Source organism: Tursiops truncatus, chromosome 1 (genome assembly GCF_011762595.2).
Source record: "Tursiops truncatus isolate mTurTru1 chromosome 1, mTurTru1.mat.Y, whole genome shotgun sequence".
Taxonomy (NCBI): Eukaryota; Metazoa; Chordata; class Mammalia; order Artiodactyla; family Delphinidae; genus Tursiops; species Tursiops truncatus.
This window is the reverse complement of record NC_047034.1, coordinates 159324365-159343551: the sequence shown is the minus strand read 5'-3', so window position 1 is coordinate 159343551 and position 19187 is coordinate 159324365. Positions and strand designations below refer to the sequence as shown.

Sequence of the window (19187 nt, the reverse complement as noted above, 5' to 3'; positions counted from 1 at the left end):
CCACACCCTCCATCCTGCCCCATCAGGCCTGGGCGCCCACCAGCCCAGCCTGTCACAGCTGACAAGCATGGTGTGACTCCCAGACAGCCTCTCACTTCAGTGGAGGATCCCTGTGTCCCTGGCAGCCTAGCATGAGAATGACAGCTAGTGGCAGCTTGGGGACAGCAGCCCACTCAGACGGCTCATGGGGCTGCTGACCGGCAGACAGACAGTGCCAGGCTGGAGCAGCTGGCATCGCCGGAGGCAGGTGAGGCACCTGGGAGCCTCTCATGGCACCCACCCCCAAGTCCAGACCCTTCACTAACATTTGGGGGCCTTCAGGACTGAGGCAAGAGTACCAACAGCGCACCATGTGTCCAAATATTTAAGTTACAAATCAAGCTAACTCTTAAATAAAATATGTTATATCTTCCCACCCAGACATAATGGTCTGGAAGGCCAGCCTGTGCGCTGAAATTTCTCAGACTCCCGACTTCCGTGCCAGAAGACAGCAGTGCCTTCTGGGTTCCTTCTGTGCAGGGGCCTCATACACAGGTCTGGACACCCTGGGACACACATGTAGGCAACATCCACACCTGTCCCTCCCCCAGGCAGCCGGCCTTTGTCTATCCCGGGGGCTCGGGGGGCGCACACACCAGCTGCACAGGCTCCCTCCCTCCCCTCCCTCCCTGCTTCCTCCCAGGAGATGCCCTGGCAGGTCCTGAAAGTGGGCTTGGAGCTGACCTAACAGGGGACCCTGGGGTCTGTCATGAGCAAACTGGTAAACCCGCACTTGGAGACACGTTCCGAAGAAAGAGTCTCGGACCACACAGGTGCCTGGACTCTGGGCGGCCCAGGGGGAGGGAGAGAGCTTAGGATTGAGCATCAGGAAATCCAGGCAGACACCAGCTCTGCCATGTGCGTGCTGTGACTTGTGGCCGGTGAATCCCCCTCCTGGGTCCCATTTGCTCATCTGTAAAACAGGGACGACAGTTCCTGCCTGGTGGGGCCGTAGTCAGGAGTAAATGCCGTAAGTCCATGAAAAGGTTCCTGCCTTGCTTTCAGACTGTTCAACTCCACTGAAGACTGTCTCTAAGAAACCCTCCCTTTAACACTGGACTCCTTTACCGTCTGCTTTTCCGTATGTCCCTGGCCACACCGCACCATGAACACTGACAGCATCTGAGCCCACACTGGCCGGGTGCCTCCCACACCACAGAATCCCCGGCACCTAGCACAGGGCCAGACACAGAGTAAACAGAAGCTCTGTGATTATTCACCCGGCCTTTCCACCTGCTTATGGGGTTCACCCAACCATCGCCATCACTGAGGGCCTTCTGAGGGCCAGACTCACCACCAGGCTCTGAGGACCAGATGGCTCAGGCGCCTCTCCAGGCCACACGGAGCTCGCAGTCTAGAGAGAGCGATTTGACGTGGAAATGAGAACAGGTGACAACAGAGGGATGCCTGCCGTCATGCGGGCAGTAGGGGCAAGGTGTTCCCAGAGGCCAGAGGAAGACGGGTGCAGGAGTACAGTGAGGCCCCGAAGAGGAAATGATGGGTGAGCTGGCCTTAAGGAGATTAAGAGCGGAGGGGACTTCCAGAGACAGGAACAGCCGGTGCAAAGGCACAGAGGTGTGAGGTACAGCTGGTGTGCTCACCTCAACGTGGCCAGAGCTCAGTCTCTTAGGAAGTGGTGAGTGTCAGGGTTGGCGGGGCCGCCAGGGCCACCTAGCGTCCCACCAGCCCAGTAATTCTCAATGTGTGACTAACAGAATTAGCAGCACCTTGGAACTTGTTAGAAATGCAAATTCTCAGGCCCCACCTCAGACCTACTAAATCGGAAACTTGGGGCAGGATGCAGAAATCTGTATCTGAACGAGCTCTCTAGGTGTCTGTGATGCACGCTAGTTTGAGAACCACTGGACTTCCTCCTGAAGGCAACAGGAGCCGTGTTATAAAGCGGCCCACATCTGAAAGCTGGCCTCACGTGAGCCCTCGCCTCCAGCGGGACAGCTGTGTGTGGCAGAATAATCTATCTTCACCTGTGAGGGAGGGGCCACTGGGAAGTCAGAGACCCTGGTGGGCACAGGGCCCATTACCAGGGTGACCACCTGTCACTCGGAGAAAGGGGGCAGCACCCTACAGACGGTCAACGGAGGGGAGCTTGTTATCACGGCTACCTCCCCTCAGGTGGGACGGGGTTAAGGGAAGAGGGGAGCCTGCGGTGTCAGGTATCCACCCCCATCCCCAGGTGGGAGCATCACAGACCTAGGCTCCTCTTCTGACTGAATCTAGCCCACCATCCCCTTCTCTGTCCATCTGGGCCCCAGGTGGCAATTTCCTCCCCTCCCCATCATGAAGCCACACCCTCCTGTCACAGCCCAAGGGCTGTGGGGCTGTCTCCTTGGTTACAGCCTGGGCTCCTTTATCCATGGTGAGCCTCTCTCAAGAGGCCCCACACCCTCATCTGCTAGGTCTTCACTTTCCTTTGCCAAGGCTGGCTCTAGGGGCCGTGACCCAGATCAGTAGCAGGGCTCTCCCACTCTCTCTTCAGCTGTTGGCACAGAGTGAGAAAAAGAGGAACCAGAGGATTCAACACGTTACCTTCGACCAGAAGACGGACACAGGGGGTGCGTCAAATAGCTTTACAAGGTGCAACTTGAAGTTCAAGAGAGAGCAAACTGCACCCTCAAGCCTAGTCAAGTACAAAGCATGAGAAGGGAGGGTTCTCGAGCCCGAAAGGCCTGGGTGTGAGTCTGCACCAACCCTGCGTTATCCTGGGCAGGCTTTGTTACTTCCCGAGCCTGTTTCCTCACCTGCATATTGGAGATAATATTAATATCTACCCCCTAGGCTCTCTGCAAGATTAAGTGAGAAAATGCATCTGAAGTGAGAAACATAGTACCTGGCACCTCGCTGCATCTTACCTTCCTGCTCCTCAGAGAGGGGGAGGAATGCCTGTTCCCGGGTGACCTCTCTCTGCTGGTGGGACACCTGGTGGGGAAGAGCAGTGGCTCTGGGGTTAGAAACAATCCATAAACATCCACTGCTGGTACCGTTATGATTACTATTAATCACGGGCAATGAATGGAGCCCGGCCTGGTAAATTGCTTCCTCCAGGTCATTTCCATTTCCTATTGTCATTGTAGCCTTCATTCAGCGCAATCTGATACAGGGATGTTTTCTAGAAAGCGGGAGCCATGTTGTGCTTCTTAGTTATCCTGCAGTGCCTGGCCCCTGGCCCTGGCAGGGAGCACCCAAGCAGCTCAGCGTGGAAGGGACTTGGAAATCACCCACTCTAACTTAGTATGCAAGGCAGGAAGCTCTCCTCCCTGGCTTTATCAAGTGCTTCCATGCCTCCAGGGAGGAAGTCCTTATTCTCTGCTGAAGATGGACTAGTGCCTGGGGCTCCAGGGAGGCTGAGCCCTGCGGGGTGAGCAGGAGCTGAATGGGCAGCCGCAGGAGTTGGGGCGATGGGAACTCCTAGGGCCACCCCTACACCCTAGCAGCCCCCCTTCCTCTCCCGCTGAGAGTTGATAATAGGAATGGTTCTAATTATGCTCTAATTGCTTGCTTCCAGGCAGTTTCTCTGGAGCCAAGGAGTTCAGAGTTCATGAATAAATGAAGAGGGAGGAAGCGGGAGGGGATGTTTATTGATCCACAAATCTCCACGTGCCAATGTCTGCCCCACAAATGCTTGGGCGCGCAGCTGCGTGCAATTTTGCATACATACAAACACACAGATATACACACCACAGCCCCCCAGACGCCTGTCTCCAAAGGACTGGTGGGGGGTAAAAGGAAGGTAACAAGAAGTGTCCTACACTGGCTTTGGGTCCCAGTCTCAACTCTACCACTGACTTGTATTGTGGTCTTGGGAAAATCCTAGTTTTCCCAGCTGTAGAGTATGGAGGTGAAGTGATGTCTGATACCCTCCTCTCAGAAAACCCAGCCTTTAGGATTTCAATGGGGTATCATCCAGTTAGACAGAACCCTGGGCAGTGCCAGGTGGGCACTGTCGCCCTCAGATTGCCCTTTCACCTGGATGCCTCATTCCCTAAGAACTGGCCAAGCAGCCGGGGGCTTCAGGGAAGTGGTAGGAGGAACACACACATCTCCATCCTGGTGGGACACTTAGTAAAGATGAGTAGGGGCTCTGGACTCGGGGCTGTGGGGGCCCTGGGCAAGGCACTTGAACTTCTTGAACTTCAGTTGCTTTGTCTGTTAAACGGCAATGAGAGACTCTGTGTTATGAAGGTTCACCCAGGGCATATAGTGGCCTCAGTCGAGCGCCTGGCACACAGTGAGCATCTGGTAAGTGGTAGTTGTTATTGCTAATACTGTCAACACCCTGCAAGGTATAGATTGGTGCCTCATAACAGATGAAGAAACTAAGGCACAGAATGGTCAAGCAACTTGCCCCAGGTCATGCATTAAGTGGCAGGATTTTAACCCAAGCCCATCTGACCCTGAAACTTCTGTGTTCCAGTCTTGTTTCTCCACTGTGTCTGATCCACCTGGTCCCCAACTGGCACACAGTAGGTATCCATAATATGCTGAATGACAGAGAAATGTGGAAAAGAAAAACAGAGCATAAAAATACGCTCTGTTTCCAGTGACCAAGGTGGGGGTAGACAGATGAGAGAAGAACTAGACCAAGACTCCCTCCAAGATCAAATCGAAGCGTTGGGTCTGGGCGGACCCCAGGCCTCCCTGCCTCGTGGCTGGGGCTAGTCCAGGTGGGGATCAAGGGGGTCCTTGGTATGTGCTTGAGGAAGTAAATCTTTTCACTCTTTATGATTTCCACTAAGAAGCCAAAGCTAGCAGTCCTGGCTTTTGGCATCAGCCCGAACCTGCTATGTCACTGCCTTGCTGTGTGACACTGGGCAATCAACTGCAGCTCTCTGCGCCTCAGAGCCCTCATCTAGGAAATGGGGATAACAGTGGTCCAGCCCTGGGGCTGCTGGGAGGGTGATAAGGGATGACACATGTGAGGCCATACGCTAGAGGTTAAGAGTAGGGCCTGGAGTCCGGCTACCTGGGTTGGTATCCCAGCTCCTCCACTGCCTGACGTAACCGCCCGCAGCCTCAGATTCTGCTTCTGCAAAACGGGGATCATAACTGTCTACCACAAAAGGGTGCAGTGAGGGTGAATGAGCTACCACAGGTAGAGCGGTTGCGACAGTTGGCAGTGCTTTGAAATGCTCAGTAAATCTTCTTTATTGGACATTTCACATATGGGGAAACCGAGCCCCTGAGCGGGCAAGGTCTTGTCCAAAGTCACAGAGCCAGTTCAGAGCACAGCCAGTCCTCTGTGGGGGCTGGCTGTTTGCAGGGCCCCTTGTCCAGACCACGGCTTCAATGGGTAACCACAGACCTTTCACAGTACCTGGGCTATCCTGCTCCAGCCTTGAGGACTCTGGGGGACTGAACCCCGCCCCCCTTCCTGTCCTCCCCGGTGCCTCTGAGGCTGGCTCAAACCAGTGGGGTATGTCAGAGGGCAGGGAGGGCTGACCTGCCTTCCTGGCCCACCTGGCCAGCCCCTCCACTCCAGGACTGGCTGCAGAGGCCTCAGAAACAAGCCAGGAGTCCAGGACCAGAACACCATTTGTCAGCCCTGCATGGTAGTGGCAGGCTCATTTCCATGGCAACAGTGCAGTGTGAAGGCATCCTAGCATCATTAGGGAGAGCTCTGAGTAGTATAAACAGAGGCTGCAGTAGATTATATGCCTATTATGAGCAGTCTCAGGCTCTGAGCACTGGTAATTATGCCTAATTGTGCATTTAATTCTGTAATTGAAAACCCACATCTCTGGTTCAGGCTGGGGCTGCAGAACCTACCCCCCAACCTCAAAAGAAAGAGGCATAGGAGCCACCCCTACCCTACTAATCCCAGGGCTGCCTCTCCTTCTAGGGCAAGGGGTAGCCAGAGTGGGCTCGGAAGTAAAGCACCTACAGACTCCCATTTCCCCCACTTCCTGTGCCAGGAGCCCTGCCACGCTCTGTGATTTGGGGTAGGGGGGAACGTGCTTAAGGCAAAGGGACGTGGTAAAAAAAAGCACAAAAATGCTCACAATTTTCATTATTCATAACAGAAACCATTTTGCACTATTGCCACTGTCCTCTCAGGACCCAGAATCAGCCTCTGGTGGTTCCAAGGGACTCGGATCATCACTAGATCCATTACACATCCAAGTCATCCAACCTACATATAAATTCTTAATCACTGCCAGAGGCAGGGATCTCACCACCTGATTGTCAGTCCACCACTGCAGAGCCTCTGTAGATAGTTTGAAGACCGCTGATGGAGTTCAACACTCTCTCCTCCATCCCCCGGCTTCACAGACTGGAGAAAATGAGACCCAGAGAGGGACAGGGCCAGCTCAAAGTTGCACAGGAAGTGAGTACCAGAACCCTGGGATTCTGACTTGCAGCTCAGGGTATATTTTGTACCCTAAAGTGACTCAGCACCAAGAATCGTGCCCAGCACTTTGTAGGTGCTTCATAAATACTTGCTGAACGCAACTCAGGGTAGGGTTAGTTGATGGCAAAGCTTACTCTCTTACCCAACAATATTTTGCCTTTCTAGGGGTCAGGAAGTTCCCCTGTAGTGGCTCAGGGGTTAATGATGGGCTAGAACCTCCTGCTCTGAACCTCTGGGGTCTGAGACTTGATCTTACAACCAAATATGCCATGTAGGCATTTGGGATGGGGATAGAACCGACACTCATTCAAACAGACAGAGGAAAGAACAGGTCACCTGAGTCCCTGACAGCCTGACACCCAGGTGTCAAGCCTCAGGCACGCCATTGGAGGCAGGAGTCTCCTCCTCTCCCCAGAGCCTGATACTCCCATCTGTCATCGCTGCCTGCAGCAAGGTGGGCTGATGTGGCAGCAGCTCTGATCTCCACCTGGGAAAGGATGGAATTCACTGATGAGTCAGGGCTGGAGGAGTCCTTTGAGATGGTGAGTCCAACCATCTCCCTTTACAGAAGGGGACACAGAGAGCCAAGATTCCTCTCTGATTTCCTCTGAATGAGCGCTGGACTCTGTGCCCAGAGCTCTCCCTGCCTTATCTCAGGTCACCCTTACTACAGTCCCATGAGGATGTGCAATTATTATTCCCATTTTACAGAAGAGAAGATAAAGGGACAGTAAGGCCAAGGCCACAAAGGTTTAGCAGAACCTCTGCTTCAACTTGGGCCTTCAACTGGTTGAAAAAAAGGACATGTCCATTTCCCATCCCACAATATTCACGTTCATAGAACCTGCTGTCTCACTTCCGGGGCATTGAAGAGTGTGAACCCTTTGTGAGCTCCTACTCAGTATATCTTACCTACGGGAAGGACAATTCTCTGAGGACGATTACTAGTATCCTGATTTAGAGAAATGCAGGTGGAAGCTCAGAGAGGTTAAGTGTCTTGCCCAAGGTCACTCAGCTATAAAGAGGCAGCGATGGAACTCAAACCCCAGCCTGACTGCACAGCTCAAGCTCTTCCCAGTTGAACTCCCTGCCTCTGGACGTACCAGCTGCTCTGAAAGGCAGGGGCCAGGAGGCCAGAGTATCCCATTAAAACCTGCAACCACAGTAACTGCTCTTCCAAAACCCTGGTACTTGCTGGCAGGAGCACATGTCCCAGAGAGGTGTGCTTTGCTGCCTGAGTCTCTCCCTCAGTCTCCGAATCACCATCCCTCTCCCTGTCCAGGACCAGCAGGGAGACCAAGAGCATTGGGACTGGCGTTCCCCAGACCAAAGCCAGCTCCATCTGCCGTGGCCAGGAGTTAGCTTTTAAAAACACATCTCTGGTCTCATCTTGCTCTCCTATCACCTACTCCTCCCTGAAACTAGATGAGAAAAGAGGCTTCAACCATTAGAGCTGACCATCTCCACTTGGTCTAGATTTTGCAATTGTTCTCAAACCCTTTCCCTGTGATCATTTATGTGAAGTCTAGACTGTATCTTTTGTTTCCTTGGTAACAAGTCACTTCATTCTTCTGACCTCAGTATGCCCATCAGTAATTGGGTATAAAGACCATCCCTATCTCATAGAGTTGTTATGAGGGCTGATAACTCTTCAATACAGGTTAATTTCTTTCCCATATAACTTGTTCTTAACCTGCATCACAGTTCCCTTAAACCCAACCCAGGGCTTGGGGTGAGGAGAAATGGGGACGGGGGATGGGGTTAGCATTTGAATAAGCAGCTCAGAAGGTCTGGCATCTAGTAACAACCCTTTATGGATGAAGAAAGCTTTAGATCTCTCCATCGGTTTCCACACCCAGCATCGCCACAATCCTACGGGGAGCAATAGGGCATCCAAGGTAGAAGCTGTGGAGTCCTGATGTGTGAATGCTCGTTCTGTCCCTACTATTTATGTGGCCGTGGATAAGCCAGATAGTAACAAGGGACAAGGTATACAGAGCACTTAAGCACAGCGCCTGGTTCATAGCAGACACCAAATACAAGGAAGTTGTTGTTATTATTTCCCACAGAACCATTCGTTTTCCATATAAAGAAACTAAGACTTGAAGAGTTTATGGGTATGAGTCTGGTCACTAAAATCTCTAATCCAGGCAGAGATGGGGGCTGAAGTGACTTATCCAAACTGCAAGGCAAGTAACAGCCAGCCGCAGGGAGCACTGCCTGGGCCAGTGTGTCTGGGCACCATCTCAGGGAACCCTCCCAAACTACCACGGGGTAGGAGCTGTTGTCCTGACTACTTTACAGGAAAGAGGCAGAGGCTCAGAGAAGGTAAGGGACTTTCTGGAAGTCACGAAGCAAGGCAGCAATGTCTGCCTGATCCCAGAGGTCCTTCACCCCTCTGTGCCAGATGTCAGAGCGGCTGCCATTTATGGGGTACTTATGTCAAAATCCCCCAGCCACCACCCCTGCAAAGGAGCAGAACCGGGGCCATCCACTGCACCTCCCCCCCCGGGCGGGGGGCTCTGCTCCATTCCACCTTGCCCACCTCATAAGGGTTTTGAGGGCAGTTTGGCCTCAGTCTGTCCATCTGCAAAAGGGACTTGATCACCCCAGCCTCTACCCTGTCAAAGAGGTATAAAGAACAAAGAGGGTCAGTGGCCTGGTCGATTTCGTGCTCTGACTCTGAAGCCCGGCCCAAGGACCTGAAGCACCCAGAGCAGAGCCAGCCCCTCCCCAGGAAGCCATGAGCTTGCAGATGCAGCTGCTTCTGAACGCAGGCCCCTGCAGAGCCTAGCTCCCTCCGGTCTTCATGTCTTCACCATCCGCTGCTAATAACGACATCAATCAGGTTGACCACGTTTCACACCATTACTCGCAGCTCAGCAGGAAGCAACATATTTCCCCCCTCACCCACCATCTTCCAGAAAGCAAAGAGCTTTCCAGAGGGGAAAAGAATGAAACCCATGTGTTTTCTGAGTACCTACTGTGTGCATGGCAGCTGCCTAAGCCCTTTTTCTAACTCTGAGAGGTAAGGAAGACTCTTTTTCTTTGACAGGGAAAGACATTGGGGTCCAGAGGAGCGAATGCATGTGTCCAAGGTCACACACAGCCGGGACAAGTACAATCATGGCAGTGATGTATTACACTGGTTCATGGTGCCAGGCACGTGCGTGATCCTACTGAAACAGTATCATTTTCGTTTTCAGATAAGGAGACTGAGGCCTGAAGCAGTGAAGAGACCTGTCTGAGGTCACGGGCTGCTTAAACGTGAGGAGCAGAGTGACATGGGGCGGAGAGGGTGGCTCTCTGCTCCGGCAAAAGAGCGCATGAATCTTGGTGCTGTCACTGACTAGCTTAGAGACCTCTCTGAGCCTCAGTTTCCTCATCAGAAAAAGGGGCTCATAAAAACATCTATCCCATTTTGTAGGATAAAAATAAGAAGGATAAAAACAGTAGAACAGCTAACGTTTATCGATCGCTGAACATGTACCAGGCAACTTTGCCAAGCACTTGGCATATGTAAGCTCACTGGGTTTAATGAGGTTGTGCATATAAACTGCTTAGCACAGAACTCCAGAAATGGGACCGATCATGGTGATAATGAAGAAATTGATGATGATTCCCTTGGGCAAATCTCCCTGGTTCATCCTTTTATTGGAAGAATAGAGTAGCCTGTAAGCTTTCAGGAAGGAGGTGGACCAGGAAAGAAGGGCAGGGTTTGGACAGGGGAGGGAAAAGGGAAACACATAAAAATTAGGGTGTGAATAGCATTAGTAATGTTAAGATGATATGCCAAGTAGGGAGAAAGCAAGGCACCCAAGACGTTCTACAGAGTGGAACTAGACTGAGACACACGGAAACCTCCAGGCCAGTCCAGACATCCTCCCAGGGTCCCAGATGGGCAGAACTGGCAGGACCCTAGAGACACAGACCAATGGTTCTTCCCATTTTACAGATGGGGAAAAACCAAGGCTTGCAGTAGGGAAAAGACTTGTCCAAGTTCACAGGATGTCAGTGGCAGAGGCAGGCTTGAATCCAGGCCTCCTGACTCTTAGCTCCATGCCCAACTACCTGCTGCTTCCCACAAAGGAAGAGTGCAGGAGGGCATTTGGATATGTCTGGGTCACAATTCCAGGGAAGCATACCAGGGTATACATCATTAATAACAATCAAAAACTATAGTTTATTGAATGCTCACTCTGTGCCTGGCACAGTGCTAAGCTCATCTGCATTAAGCTATATGCATTTCATCCTCACAACAACCCTAAGACTTGGGAACTGTTTCTATCATCTCTATTTAACAGATGACAAAACTGTGGCTCAGAGAGGCTAAGCAACTTGCTTAAGATCACACAGCTAGGAAGTGACAGAGCCAGGGCTCAAACCCACGTCTGTCCTGTCAAACTCCAGAGTCTTGTCCCCTTTACTTGTCCACCTGAACGGTCCAGCCCCCACCTCCTTCTCCCACCCTCCAGTGCACCCTCACATCCTACTCCCTCACCCAAAGCAAGTCTACCCCAACTACAGAACAGTGTTTAGAACTGGCCTGTTATCTTGTAATCATCAAGCCCCACACAGGTAGTTCCTCTTCTAAAGTTTTCAGCTGAGAAGCATTTAACAGTCTCTTCCTTCTCTGCGCCTGTCCACTGGATGAGAAAACAGGCTCCCTTCTCCCTGGAATGATGTCAGGCTGGTGAATTCCAGCAGCCGGGAGCACATTACCAAAGCTGCCAGGCAGCGAAGGCTCCTGGGGGTTAGCGACAGCTGAAGGGACCCACTCTGCAATCGGACCAGACAGAGCAACAGACTCAAGAGACCAATTTTCAAGTCCCTCCTCAGAGCACCTCTCCAAGTTATGTCATGTAACCCTCACAAGCTGCCCAAAGGCACCCAGCCAGGATGTAGAAGGATCAGAATCCCACCCAGGTCTTGTCTAACTCCAGAGCCCCTTGTGCTGGTGAGCCCTCCAAGTGGAAGCGTGGCTTTAGCTGAGCTGGGGAGAGCTATGGAGGCAGGTGAGTGAGAGGCAGGGATACTGTCTCGCCACCTTCATCTCTCTAGAGTAGGAAGCACCTCCCAAGGGACCCCTGAGTCACCAGAGCCAGAACTACTTTTACAGTTAAGAAGGCAACAGAGGATGCTGGGCAGCTGTCTGGCTTCACAGCCTGGCCCCTAACTGCAGAACTTTGGGCAAGCTACTTCATAGGGTTGTTAGGAGGATTAAATGAGTTAATACATGGAAAAGTGCTTACAGAGTACCTAGCACCTAGTAAGTGCTCCCCAAAGCTAACCACTGTTATTATCATCAACAGAGAATGACCGTGGGCCAAACTGTTAATAGTGCTTACCTTTGGGGTATGGGACTGGGCATAGAAGGAAACGTCTTTAACTTCTGCTCTGTTTGGTTATTTATTGATTTAATCATTTTATAATATGTGTGTGTTACTTTTCTAATTAAAAAAAAAGTCCTAGTTTAAAATTTTAAAATTAACACAGAAAAAAAAATTCCTCGGAAAATTTCAGCACTTCTCTTGGCATTTTATGTTCCTCAAAGGAGATAAAGAGGAACTGGGAGCCTGGAGTTGCCAAATAACTGATTCACTCATTTATTTTACAAATATTAATGGAGTGCCAGGCACTGTTCCAGCTGCTGCGGATTTAGGGGGAACAAGGAAGGTAATCTCTGCCCTTCTGGAGTTTCCATTCTACCTGATCTTAATTAATCCCCTGTGCCACACTCAAGGATGAGGAATTCACCGAGAGGCCGACCAAGATGGCCCAGCCTGGGGAAGTCACTTGCCCTGCAGCCCACAGCTGGGAGCAGGGCTACAATCTTCAGGGCCCAGCTGTTTCAACCGCTGCCCAAGAGGGCAGGTCTGTGGATGCAAGTTTGGGGCTGGGGTCCACAAGAGGAGAGAAAAAAGATGAACGAGGAGGCGTGTATAGCCACACTCAAAGCTTCATTCTGCATTACTGTACACACCTGTGGTGGAGGAAGGGCAATGGATGCAGGCAAAAGTGGAGACCCAGACCACGGAGTCAGGCAGTAGTGAGGCTCAGGTTCCCCCAACTCAGACTCAGACCTGAGTTCCGTCCATGGAGGTCCCCATGCACCTCTGCCCCCAAAGTCCCCAGTTGTTGGGCCTCAGCTCTAGGGTAGGCAGGAGATCCGGGCCTCTCCTTAAACACCTTCCCAAATTCACCTGCCAGAGTCTGAATTGAAGGGCAGAGCTGGTCCCCTTCGGCCCCCAAATTCACTCCACTGGCCTCCCTGAGACAAGAACCTGAGTTCCCTGGGCTGGGATTAGGTATAGTGTCCCCAGATGCTCCCATCCTCCCCAGGGCACCCAAGTATCCCACCCCTATCAGTGCCAGCCCAGGCAGAGGAGCCTGCCTCCCCCCCACCCCGACTCTGGTGGCAGTGGTGACTGACAGAATGCCTGTGGCCTCAGCCAAAGCAGGGAGGGCGATCCCCACCTGGTTGGTCAGACTGGCCCAGGACCTGGTAGCTCCTTGTGACCCTCTCCAGGGAGGGGCTCTCCATTCCCAGGCCTGCCCAGTCAGGAGGATAGAGGGAGGCAGGAAGAGCACAAAGGAGTGAACGGTTCCTGGAGTCTATGGTCCCGACACACACAAATGAACATGGACCAGAAATGGTCAGAGATCTAGAGACATACCAAGGAGAAACCAGGAGAGAGACACACACAGGAGCAGAGACTTTGTGAGAAACACTGGGGCGGAGACCAGAGGCTGAGACCCACGCAAACGAGTGATCTAGAGGAAAACACACGGCAGTGACCTCAACGGATCCACACACCAGCCTCGGAAACACCCCCAAACCCCGGTGAGCCACAGTCCCACAGCGCATCTCCCCAACAGAAGGCCGCTCGTACAGTGCGGGCGAGACGCGCCGAGCCCCAGGCGCGGAGCGGGCCGGGGACTCGTGCACAGGACGCACTCGGGGACTGGGGAGCGCCGGGCGAGAAGCGCACACAAAGAGACAGCCGGGCCAGCCCGAGCAGGCTCCGCCCGTCCGCTTCGTGACTCCAGACCACCCCCCAACCCGGGCGCTCGCCCCAGACCCACACACAGAGACACACACCCCACCCGCACGCCCCGGGACCCCGCCCCGCCGCGCCCCACCCGGCCCGGCCGCCCGGGCGCGCGGCGCTCACCAGCTGCAGGCAGCAGAAGGCGACCAGCGTGCAGCGCCCGCTGCACTTGCCCATGGCTCTGGGGGCCGCGCGCGCCGTTCGCCGCGGCGCCCCTCTAGCTCGGCGGCCGCCGCCTCCTCCGCGCCGCGCGGGCTCCGCGTCCTCCCAGCTGGGCGCCCCGGGCGGCGGGGCCGGGCGCCTAGGGCCGGGCCCGGGAGCGCCGGGTCCTCAGGGCTGCGGCCGGCCGCTCGCGCTCGGAGTCCATGGTCAGTCCGCCCGCGCGCCGGCTCTGCCGCGCCTCCTTTGTCTGGCCGGCCGGCCGCCAGGCGCGCCTCCCGCCCCGGGGCGGCTGGCGGGGAGCGCGGAGCGGGGAGCGCAGGCACCGAAAGCGGCGCAGCGCAGAGCAGCACTGCCCAGCAGGGGCAGCCGCCCGGGCGCTCGGCGGCCGCGGCTTCCCGGCCCCACCACGTGGCTCCGCCGCCGAGAGGTAGGGAAGGAGGGAAAGAAGGGAGGGAAGAGGAGGGGAGGAGAGGGGTGGGGCGGGGCGGCAGAGCAAGCGGAGGGAGGGGAGAAGGGGGAGGGAAGCGCAGAGCAGAGGCTAGAGGCAGGAGTGAAGTGGCAAGAGTGCAGGCTTGGGGACTGATGGCCCTGGGTCAAACCCAGCTTCACTGCTCACTCGCTGTGTGACCTTGGGCAAATCACGTCACCTCTCTGGGCCTCCGTTTTCCTAACAAAATAGGAATAATAACGACTGCTTCTGTGTTGCCACAAAGATGAAATGCAGTTAGGTGAATAAAGCACTTAGCTCTGTGCCTGGCCTCCCGAGGGTGCTGGAGCATTCCTCTGTCCACCTTGTCTCTAGGGCCCGGCGGCTCCAACCTTGGCCCTCTATTTGCACTGCACTTCCCAGATCTGCTCCCCATCCCAGCTTCCCTCCTGAGTTCTTCCTTCCCTCTTTTCTTCTACTGGCATTTATTGAGCCCGACTGACTACATACACACCCCTGGGAGCCCTATGATCCAGAGATGAGCCCTGCAGCACTGTTCCAGAACCACTGAGCTTCCCAGGCCGGGGAACAGGCAACCCGCAGGGGCATAAGCAGGAGATGCCTGATGGCAGCGGTCTGCCCAGGGGCCTGAGGCCAGCCCCTCACCCAGGCTGCAGTGGGGAGGGAGTCAGGAAGGGCTTGCCAGTAGAAGACTGCCTTCTTCAAGGCGCCCCCTCCAAAAGCACTCAAGCTCTCAAACACATCCCCAGTCCACTGAATCATCCCAGCCCCACTCCTAACTTCTTATATAGGGATTAGCATCACTCAGGTGGGAATCCCTGCGGCATCCTCCCTGCTCCTCTATCCCATCTGACCTGTCATTACATTCTGTGAACTTACCTTCCAGCTGTTATCTATGAAATACCTACTACCTACCAGGCTCTCCACTGGGGATTAAGGGGATGAACCAGTCCTGCACTCACTGAGAGAATAGTCTAGTGAGGAATTGTCATTAAAACCAGAAAACATGCAAATAAATAATGAAATATTCTGATGAGTACCTTAAAGGATAACAAAAAGTGAAAGAATAAGGGGGCCATAACTCAGGTCCGGAGACCAGGAAAGGCCTCCTTGAGGACATGGCATTGATACTGAGAAGACAGTAGGAGGGAAGGAGAGGCCAAGGCCTGGTGAACAGTGTTCTGGCAGAAGAAACAATGTTTCTTTTCTTTTCCTTCCTGTCAGCTCTCACGGGCCCTCTGGACTCAGAAAACAGTATGACACAGATTAAGACCCATGGTTCTGGAGCCAAGCAGCTTGGGTTCCAGTTCCAGCACTGCCACTTAGGCGCTGTTTACAGAGTAGGCACTCAAATGCATGACTTCTCCTAGGACTGGTGACATAATTTGTGGGGGCCAGTGCAAAATGAAAACGCAAGACTCCTTAAGGCCCATTAGGAAGGAAGACACCGCAGACCATAAAACCAAGCACAGGGAGGGCCCTGTGTGGCTGCAGAGGACACATGCCCCTGAAGCCAGTCGTGTTTTCTCCCTGGACTGTCAGAATGGTCTCTTCACTGGTCTCCCTCCTCCACCCACTTGTCAGCCGCCACTTTTATTTTATTTATTTTATTTTTCGCCACTTAGTTGTGCTTTTTTTTTTTCTTCTTTGACTGCGTTGTGCGGCATGTGGGATCCTAGTTCCCCAACCAGGGATCAAACCTGTGCCCCCCGCATTTGAAGCTCTGAGTCTTAACCACTGGACCGCCGGGGAAGTCCCAACCACTTAGTATTTTAAAACACACAGAATATTCGTAGAGTTGAAATTATGGGGGGTGGGATGAATTGGGAGACTGGGATTGACATATATACACTACTATGTGTAAAATAGATAACTAATGAGAACCTGCTGTGTAGCACAGGGAACTCTACTCAGTGCTCTGTGATGACCTAAATAGGAAGGCAATCTAAAAGAGGGGATATATGTATACATATAACTGATTCACTTTGCTGCACAGCAGAAACTAACACAACATTGGAAAGCAACTATACTCCAATAAAAATTAATTTAAAAATTAAAAAAAAAGAAATTATATGAGCTGAGGTTTTCACCTGGAATAATAAGCCGAGATAACAGTGGGAACTTTTCTCAGCCATGCTTGGCGAGTAACAGCTGTGTCCAACCAGTTTCCACGACTAGACAGGCCTCCAGGAGTCTGTGAAGTCCCTGAAATAATATGCAAATCTTCATCTGAGCAGATGTGTCATTTTCTGGGGAGAGGGTCCACAGGTTTCATCAGATTCTCCAAAGTATATTTCCCGCAAAAGAATAAGAACCAGCCCTGCAAAGTCTCAGCCCAGATGTCACAGTTCTCTAGGAGATCCTCTTTGGGGCCTCTTCCACACAGAGCGTCTGCCAGTTCCCTCTGTGACACTAACAGTGCAATTCAGTAATAATAACCATCATGGCTCCCACTTATTGAGGGCTTACTCTGAGCCAGGTACTTGGCATACACTATCTCATTTAATCCTAAAAACAGTGGATTCCCCTGGGGCTGTGACCTGCCTTTGCCAGGCTGTTGGCTGTACCACATCATGCCTGTGACACCCTGTCCCAGGGCCAGGCTGACTCACTCTTAAGTTTGTCCTATGGGACCAGGGATGATGGCCTGACATCAGCAGAACTAGCCTCTGCCCCTGAGCCATTCCATTTAGTCGAAGTCTTGCCCACACCACACACACACACAGCATGCCCTCTCTCGCTTCCATGATTTGCACGTGTAGTTCTGTCTAGAATACATCTCCCATCCAAATTTTCAGCCTGGAGGCCTCCTATTCAAATTTCAAATCTCAGCTCACCTGTCACTTCCCCCACCCAACCCAGACCTTCCTTAACACTCTGTGACCTCAAGGAGGCACCCTCCTTTGGGATCACATGTGGTCTGTGTTATCTCCATGAGAGATTTTACTGGGATTTACTGTCCTTGTCTGATTTTGTTCCCCCAATAGACTGAGCTCTATGAAGACAGTGACTGTGTCATAAATTATCTCTATATTCCACAGGACTTGGATCACGTCAGGAGTCAACAAATACGTGGTGAATGCCTTGGGCCTTAGCATACCTTGTGCTCTCTTTACCACGGGGAAGTCCAGGATGCTAAGGGGGAAGGCAATCTAACTATAGGAAGAGATAGAAACATCTTTGGCAAGAAATTGGGGATGTTAGGAGCTGAGGATGATGTCAGGAGGGGCTTGTAGTAGTCAACACAAAAGATGACTAACCCTTGGACTAGGGAAAGAATGTGGGGGAAATGAAGCAGGATTTAGAAGTAAAGGACAGAGATGATTCAGAACATTCCCACGCTTCCTGAGTAAGAAGGCAGGATCATGGTCAGCCCTAGAGAGAGGCACATTGCGGAGCTGCTGAAGTGAGGACATTTCTGAGCTGTTATGTCCTTCCCTTGCCCTAAACCAAGCCTAGTCACCATGTCTGAATCTTCCACCATTAGTCCCTCTCTGGGTTAAAACACTAAAAGCTTCTGAGAAAGTTCATTCATAAGATAGCAGAAATGTTAAACCTATTAATTTCTCCTTCCAAGTTAGAGGACTGAACGTGCTCCCTAATTATAGTTTGTGGGGTGTTTTCTGACACCAACCAATTCTCCAACACCAGCTGGTTGTCCAACAATTCAATTCAATTCAATGCGGACACTACCCAGAGTTGGCGCAGACCCACAGCTTAAAGGTTCAGTTCCACAAGACTGCCTCTCCTTCAGATGCTAGTTGCAAGTCTCCAGCCAGCCCTACTTTTGACCAACCAGCTATAAATCAGGGGTCCCCATGACCTCCTCCTCAGGTTGGATAATTTGTTTGTGAACAGCTCACAGAACCCAGGAAGGTAGATTACTTACATTTACTGGCTTATTATAAAGGAAACAGATGAATAGCCAGACAAAGAGGTCTGTAGGGTGAGGTCTGGAAGGGTCCTGGGCACTTCTGTCTCTGTGGAGTAGGGGTGCACAACCCTCCCATCTGGTTCACCTACCTGGAAGCTGCTCTGGATCTCATTGTTCTAGAGCTGTTAAAAAGCTTGGTCACCAGCTACCACCCCTCCTCCCTGGAGCTCAGTAGGAGGGGCTAAAAGATTCATCTCTAATCACTTGGTCTTTCTGGTGACCAGTCCCATCCTGAGTCTGTTGAGGGGTCTCTTCCTAAGTCATCTCATTAGAATAAACTCAGGTGTGATCAAAAGGGACTCATGAATAACAAGAGACACACCTGTCACTGAGGACGCTCCCAGAGTTTTAGGAGCTCTGTGCCAAGACTAGGGACAAAGACCTCATTATATCACAGTAGCTAACACCTCTTAAGCATTCTGTGCCAGGCACTGTTCTGAGCAACTTCTATGCATTAACGTGTTAAATCTCACAGGAGCCCTCTGAGGTGGGTACTATTATCACCACCAGCAGTTTCTAGGACAGGGAACTGAGGCTCAGAGAGGTTAGATCATGTGCCTGGGGTCATACAACAAGGAAGTAGCAGAATCAGGATTTGAATCCAGGCAGAACTACCTATACCATTCCTACTGCATTCCTTACGGTTTTTGAACTTTAATTTTTTTAGCAGCAAACGCTTCTCTTCCAAAGAAATCATATATTTCTAAAACTGAAAAAATGTTGGACCACTCTGGTTTTGTGGAGCAAGAGGACTGGGAACCTGCTGTCTCAGTCTGCCCCTGCATCCTGTGAAGATCAACCCCTCAAGCCAAAGTCCCTCAGGAACAAAGTGAAAAAGCCACTGGCCTAGATGATCTGCAAAGTGCCTTTTCTGAAGAGGCGTGAGATAAAGAAAGGGAGAACCTGAATGGCAGAGAGGTTGAGTGAGTTCTGTAATGTCACACAGCACGTTAGGGCAGAGCTGGTTCTCAAGACCTCCGGGTAAGTTCCATTACTGTGTCAGGCACTGAGCTAGGAGCTTTGGAACCAAAGATGAAAAGGATAGGTGCCCCTGACAATCCTTGGGCTAAAAGCCTGAGGGTTAGCATACTGGCCAGCAGTGTGACATCGTCCACTGCTTGTTTCCCTAAACCCAGCAACTTCACCCATTTGCTTTTCCTCTCTGGGCCATGATGGCATCTGAGT

General features: G+C 52.2%; 2 protein-coding genes across 5 annotated transcripts in view; both read right to left on the bottom strand.

The window, feature by feature from the left end:
- The window catches only part of NKAIN1 (sodium/potassium transporting ATPase interacting 1), a 43111-nt gene extending 28402 nt beyond the window's left edge, over positions 1-14709 (bottom strand). Inside the window, exon 1 of one of the 4 annotated variants that reach the window (XM_033839126.2) lies at positions 13582-14709. In XM_033839126.2, coding sequence (XP_033695017.1) covers positions 13582-13635 — 54 coding nt within the window. In that variant the 5' untranslated portion in view covers positions 13636-14709. The remainder of the gene's footprint in view (positions 1-13581) is intronic. The other 3 variants (XM_073793082.1, XM_033839121.2, XM_073793080.1) reach the window with 3 other exon arrangements.
- A 1518-nt stretch (positions 14710-16227) lies between these two features.
- The window catches only part of SNRNP40 (small nuclear ribonucleoprotein U5 subunit 40), a 45580-nt gene continuing 42620 nt past the window's right edge, over positions 16228-19187 (bottom strand). The window contains exon 9 of the mRNA XM_073793069.1: positions 16228-16273. Coding sequence (XP_073649170.1) covers positions 16243-16273 — 31 coding nt within the window. The 3' untranslated portion in view covers positions 16228-16242. The remainder of the gene's footprint in view (positions 16274-19187) is intronic.